Source organism: Trematomus bernacchii, unplaced genomic scaffold (assembly GCF_902827165.1).
Source record: "Trematomus bernacchii unplaced genomic scaffold, fTreBer1.1, whole genome shotgun sequence".
NCBI classification, from domain to species: domain Eukaryota; kingdom Metazoa; phylum Chordata; class Actinopteri; order Perciformes; family Nototheniidae; genus Trematomus; species Trematomus bernacchii.
The window spans coordinates 2,593,142-2,600,197 of NW_022987739.1; the positions used below are offsets into that span (position 1 = coordinate 2,593,142).

At 37.3% G+C, this 7,056-nt stretch overlaps 1 protein-coding gene across 1 annotated transcript; it reads right to left on the minus strand.

The window, feature by feature from the left end:
• Positions 1-3,250: 3,250 nt before the first annotated feature.
• On the minus strand, positions 3,251-4,311 carry si:dkey-51e6.1 (uncharacterized protein LOC558617 homolog). Its single transcript, XM_034146380.1, has 3 exons — positions 4,066-4,311; positions 3,688-3,812; positions 3,251-3,586 (listed from the first exon to the last, which is right to left on the minus strand). Exons 1-3 carry the CDS (start codon positions 4,280-4,282, stop codon positions 3,494-3,496), a joined length of 435 nt encoding a protein of 144 aa, XP_034002271.1. The 5' UTR covers positions 4,283-4,311; the 3' UTR covers positions 3,251-3,493.
• Between the last annotated feature and the right edge of the window lie 2,745 nt (positions 4,312-7,056).

Below are 7,056 nucleotides of genomic sequence, written 5' to 3' on the forward strand. Positions count from 1 at the left end.
TGGAATTTCTCTTGGCTCCGACCCCGTTGACTCCATCAAATCAGTGTCTTGTGGGCTATTGTTTCCCTGATAGGATCTTGAGCACTGAAGTAAAGCAGCTGGCTTCTGCTGAATCTTTGTTTCCCGACAGCCTAAGGTGTCGGCGGCTGGTGGCTCAGGAAGGGCCGGACTTCTTGTTTAGGAAACGGGACTCCACATTTTATGTTTATCTCTCTTCACAAACAGTTCATTGGGATTTTGCATCCAGTGTACAGACACTAAAAAGGAAATATCAAGATATACAGTATTCTCCCCCAGCTGAATCAGGTTGCATGATCTACTCAATTTTGTAGTGTTTTTTTAACATTAACATGACGAGTACTAATACAATTCCTGTACATTCGTGTGGCTTTACCAAGTGAAACATTTTTAGATCTGACGTGAAAAAAAATGTTGCTGAAAATCTCAGAATTATCATTATTTTCTAAATTTTTCTTTAAATGTTGCATTGAAAAAAACAAAAACACGTGGGCCTAATCCTCTTCCGTACTTTTGCAGGCTGACTCAAAGCAATTTTCAGATTTTGTATTGCTTCCCAAAGAATTTTTTTTTCACTTTGTAATGATGGAAAGTGTCTTTCTTAAAGGTGGGGTAGGTAAGTTTGAGAAACCGGCTCGTGATCGCTAGAATTTGAAAATACACAACCGGAGAAAATCTGCCACTTCCTTACAGAGCCCCTCCTCCAACACACACGAACGCGCACATGACCAATGAGGGCACGAGATAAGTTTGTGCACAGATGGAAGGCTGACAGGCAGGTAGGCCATCCAGTTATTTTAGCCGGGCCGGCTAAAATGATTGGTCGTGCTTTTTACAGTATTAAGGCTTCCACAGATGAATTTTTTGAATGGATTTTTTGTCAAAGCACTTCAGATATTCATTGCTATCGGGATGTTAAGAGCATTCCATGGAATATAACAAAAAGTGTATCTCGAGCCGATTTCTCAAACTTACCTACCCCACCTTTAAAGTTAAACTATACTCCGTAAATTAGACTTTTTTTCATTTTACAATGTATACAAATTCTTAATCAACTTCAAAGTCAATATCCAAGATATATTACAAATAACATATTGTAGATCTAACTAAGAAACTCTATTGTTGGGTTTATATTTTGTAAGATTGAAAAGATTATAAGTAAGGCAGCTAAAAAAATGACCTTTTAACCATTCCATAACTAAACTGAGTGATTGCAATGGTTATGTTTCACCTGAAATCTCATTAAACACTTTCTGTAAAACCCATTTTCCAAGAGGATGGTTTCAGTGTAACACAATTGAAGTCTTCTTCCTCCCTAGCTGAACTCCAATAGAGAGGTTATCTTTTTTACAGGAAGCTGGCGCCGGATTGAGATGGAAACTGGAAGGAAGAAGCCTTTTTGTTTTTCTTTCTTTGAGGTCGCTGGGCAGCCGGCAGAACTATTGAGTATCAGAGTCTATGTTAGGTCTGCTGATGAGGGTCAAGGTGAATGGAGCTCTCTTCAGAGAATTGACAGCAGCTAACTCTGTTCATATAATCACTGTTTTCTTTACAACTCACCCAGTGAGTCAGGAGCAGGAAAAAAGTAATCGAAAGAATGGGCGCCACCGCTGGCACACAACGTGAACCTCATGTGGGAAAACCCAGAGGAAAAGGATGTAGATTATAGTGATATTAATAGAATAATCTTATTATTATAGGTTATATTTTGTAGTTAACACCTTCAGAATAATATAGATTTACAAAACCAAGCGTAAGCAGCTTATCAACACAGATTAGAACTTCTGACTTATGAAGGGTCAGAAATAGTTATCAATGTTTCCATCATATTAGGAAAACCCAGAGGGATTTTCTTTTTCATGTTGGATTTTGCATTTCACAGATTGATTCATCATACATAAAGTCCTACAACAACTATTAGATGTATTACTTACTATACAATGTTGTAATATGTTGTTGGTCCCCAGAGGATGAATAACTTAGTGATCCCTGAGCTTCTCCCTCCGGTGCCTCCGTGATATATATCAACAGCGTCCTCCAAGATAAAAAAACTACTTTGGTGACCCTTTTTTCTGTAGCATCACTGCAAGAATTTTCTGTGTTTTCACTGAAAAGTCTCAACAGTTGAATGGACAGTCATGAAATCTACTTTTGCCTTTGCGCCACCATAAAGCCACATTTTCATTTGTCCATACATTACTTAGAACTAAATACCTGCCTAACTAAAGACATTGCCATCAGCCTCAGCTGTACTTTGTGTTCAGTGCTTATAAGTAAACGTAATCATCATACCTGCTGTGGCTCTTTACTCATAACCTGTGTCCCAAAAACCTTCTAACCAACTGTTTAATTTTACTGTCGTAGAAGTTTATATACCTACTTTATCATTGACTCCCAAATGACACAATATTATGTGTACCTTTGGTTGTCAATCAAATTGCGACTTTTGTACTGCACTGCAAATCATAATGTATTTTCTTTTAGATTCAGCACTTATTTTAAAAATATTTTGGCAACTGTTTCACCACCGACCACAATGTATTTGAATGGTTTGCAACTGTAAAGTACCTCAACTTCCTTTGTGCATTTTCATCAACACAACTGAAACAATCAGAGATCAACCGTATTCATAATGAATGCAGTTTGCTTTGAGAATCATTGTTCTAAAAACACATACAAACTAATAACCTGATATTTGTATTTGGGAAAAATGCTTTGTGTTCCTCGAACTGCTCAGAGTGAAAAAATAGATCTCCTCACAGTTGTTTCACATTTCACTTTAGTAATTTAAAGGTTAGATAAAATACATTATATTAAACTGGATCAAATCTTTGATAAATGTATATTTGGGAGAGAAGAGAGGGGACCAGCCTTTGCTCAAATGTGTGTGCATGTTAAACCATGGCTCAGCTCAGGCTGTTTTATCCAGCTGTGATCTTATTTATAATTTTTGTCTCGAGTTTGTTTTTATTTCTGGCTTTTATTTATTATTGCTTTATTGTCTGTAAAGCTCTGTCACCATTTAACCTTACAAGCACATGAAAGTGTGTAACCATGAGTGCAAATGAAAGCCCCTCTTATCTCCGCTTTCTAATTTCCAACGACAAACTTTTCCTCAGAGGAACAGGATATGCTAGTGACTCCAACCGGCTCACCCCTTCCTGTATGGACTTCACACTTGGCACCCGGCCCTTAAATTCTGATAAACTAAATCAGTCACCAAGCAAAAGTGAAATGAAACACTTTAATTAGAGGATTTATGTTAGAATAGATAATACCACATCCTTTACATCGTGCTGAATGAAGAGGAGAAAACGTGTAATCAAAGAGGACATTTTTGTGCTTCTTTTGTGCTTTTAGAGAATCAGGACCATCTATTATATGCAGAATGGTGTGTTTTATTTAAATTATGGTTGGACATAAGGATTGGAACTGATTAACAAAGGCAGACATTTTAATGAGTTGCAGATTTACTCTATTTCTTGTCGTCAGACCAGGTGATCTCGTAGTCGCTGAAGGCACTCTTCAACTTCTCCGCAGACACAGAATGGTCTGCTTTACCAAACGCCTGGAAATAAGTCAAAGCATATAACCATTAACATCACATGATATAGTATTTGTAGTGTATTTGATTCAGCTCTTAATGCATGTCCAATCAAATGAACTTACAGTTGATTCTCCAAACACCCTCAGTTTTTTCTCTTGGCTGTTGTGCTCTATCTTCCCTCCTCCAAGGCATTTACACTCCATCCCCAAGGCCTCCATAGCTGGATTGACCTTCTCAAATATATGATCTGTAAATAAATAAAATCATTAATCAAAAACATGCAATCTACAGTACAGTACATACAGTAATTCCTGTCTCATATGTTCTTTTATGGACGTTGGCTCCAGTATTTGTAATGCAATGCACTATGGTTGCAGTACATACAATACTGGTCTTTGCATGATATTTGCACCTAAAGTACAGGTGTCAATTCTGGTCACAGCTTTTTCATTTGCAGCTGATCTGACACACTCTGCAGCAAACTAAGGTTATGAACTTACTGTGATACTCTGCACTTTTTGTGCCTCGGACTATATCTTTATGCACATCCCCATCTTTCACTTTCACTGTGAGCAGAATGTACTTAAAGGTTCCCTCTGAGTCAATCTCTACCACGGGGATGTTAGCCAGGGCGTCTGCCATTGCAGCTGAAGTTATAGAGAAAGCTCCGGACAGTCTGGCACTGAGCAGAGATCTACCGAGGACTGACAGCAACATGGGGCTCCTTACGAATTACTTTATTAGGATCGGGACTTCTATTTCCTGTCTTAAAGAGACAGACAACCTGCACGCTGTCGCCATTACTGTGCAGGATAATGCAGGCGACCCCGTGTGGCCAAAAGAGGGAACTGCTACACAAACCATAACACCTCCGATAGATAACAGTGGTGCAATGTGGATGTACTAAAAAAGTATTATGTAACTTCATACATAAAAGGTAACAAAAAGTTCTTCACAAATCATAAACCAAATCAAAGCAATACTAACCCTCCTCCCAGTACAGAGCAACAACACATGACTTTTTGATAATTAAAAACTCAATTTACCAATAGAAGACAATGAACAAAGGACTAAATAAAACAAGAATAAATATATTTGAATTAAAGGTGGGGTAGGTAATTTTGGAGAAACCAGCTCGAGTGCGCTAGAATTTGAAAATACACAGCCGGAAAAAATAAGTTAAGATAAGTTTGTGCACAGATGGAAGGCTGACAGGCAGGTAGGCCATCTGATTGGTCATGCTTTTTACAGTACTACGGCTTCCACAGATGACATTTCTTTATGGATTTTTTGTCAAAGCACTTGAGATATTCATTGCTATCGGGATGTTAAGAGCATTCCATGGAATATAACAAAAAGTGTATCTCGAGCCGGTTTCTCAAACTTACCTACCCCACCTTTAAAAGCCAAATTAAAAAGTTGGGTCTTGAGTTGGCTTTTAATAAATATGAATATATCTGCCAAGAAGTACAAATCTGAGGTACTTCAGTTAACATATCTTCTTCTTAAAAACTCTTTTACTTTATACTTTTAACCCATTTGATACACATATACATTAGTTACTAGCTAATTTGCAGATTAAGGTTATATATACAAAAAATCTCAATAGACCAACAAATTATAATATATTTGTATAGGACAAGCTACACAGCAGTATCCTAAAAGATTTAATAAGCTCAACTTTTACAACATTTAAGTGATAAACACATGAATGCATCACTAATTATATTTGTATGATTCTCAAATTGGCAATGCTACTTCTAGTATATTTATATGCTTATATACTTTTGTACTTGTATGATTTTGAATGCCCGAAATGTACTTGTCACTGAGTATTTATACACCGTAGTATTGCTATTTTTACTTGAGTAAAAGATCGGAGTACTTCTTCCTCCTCCGGTATCAGCGTAACGCAGTTTATATTTGATCGGATCAACAATCGACTGTTGGCTAGTCCATTTGTCACTCAGGAGTCCATTTGTTTGATCTATCTATTAGATTTGTTATTTCCTGTAGCGAGAGAAGATTTTCCGCTGGTGTCTATCAGGAATGTCAGAGGTCAGAGACGGAGCTGGTGTTAGTAATGTAGTATAACAAATATTAAATCATCCAAAATTGCATTAGACAGTTAAAATACAAACCTCTACTTTTCTGCTTTATCACGCCAAATAAGATATTGATGTAAATAGTAGTTTTGTTTAAATTGAATGTGATTAATACATATCAAATTTAATCATCATTTCATAGGCGTACTGTAAACAGTAGCAGAAAATTTAGTAATATTATCCTTTTCAAAGGATTAAAATTGCTTTGCCCTAACCCACCTCTTAAATGCATGATTATCTGCCGGAATATATGCTTTTATACAGTTTAAAGATATACATGGAGACTCAACATTAATAGACATTTCTGTTAATCCGCCAATCGAGCCATCTTGACAAATGTTCAACTTTAGTTTCTAGTCAGGTGTAATTACAGCTACAAAAACAAATACAAAAACATTAAAATAGGAACAACAGTGCTGTACTAATATAAAAACACATTTTAGGAATAATATGGACAGGAAGGACAACAATAAACACATTCACAACCCTAACCCTAACCCGTCCCTAACCCTAACCCTATGTGACAATGTGTATGATGATCTTACTGTGTTTTTAATGATATTTTAATGCCAGAAATAAAACATTTGATAAATTGGAACCACGTCTCCTGCCCCTCAGTATCACGAACCTGAGTGCCTTGTTGGTACTTGGAATAAATTATTTCCTTGGGTGCAATTCCCAAGGTGGCGTTGTCTGGCTTTTAGTGGAACAGGATTTCCAACAAACACCCCCACGTGCCGCCACAAACTGTCAAACAGTTAAAAGGTGTGAAGCAACAGTGGTTCCTCTCCTCTGCCCGGGTCGGAGAGGAAGGATGTGAACTGTCAATTCTTGAAACACAGACAGCCTGCAGGCGCCTCTGCTCCTGCTGCACACATTTCCCGTCTCTGGACAGTCATAAAATAGTACATTTAAAGTGTCTGTTTGCTGCTATTTCATTTTTTTTTTTTCTTTATTTGGAAGAGCACATCCCAGGACATGTTAATGTGTTTATTTGAAGTGTGAAGAGCGTAGTCTATGAGTTGTCTACTAATAGGCATCAACTCATGAAGACGTCACTTCTCTTCTTTTATTTGATGGCAATTATCTAAAAGGTACTTTTCTGAATAAGAGGAAACACTGGGAATATCTTTGGCACTCTAAATCTCTCTCTGGCACTCTTATCAGCTCACATGAGCTCACAGCTTTCAAAACTGGAATTTCCTTTTCATTGCCTTTCACTTCAGTGTGTGTTCTGTACGCTCTCCTCTCTTCCCCAGGAAACGTATTGCTTACGTTATGCTACTTATTTTGTCTTTGCTACTGTATGTGTGTGCTAATTTGCCAAGTTCCAAGGAAGGCCCATTCATAAATTATCAGTGCGTTAGAGCGTTTTTTTATTAAGTT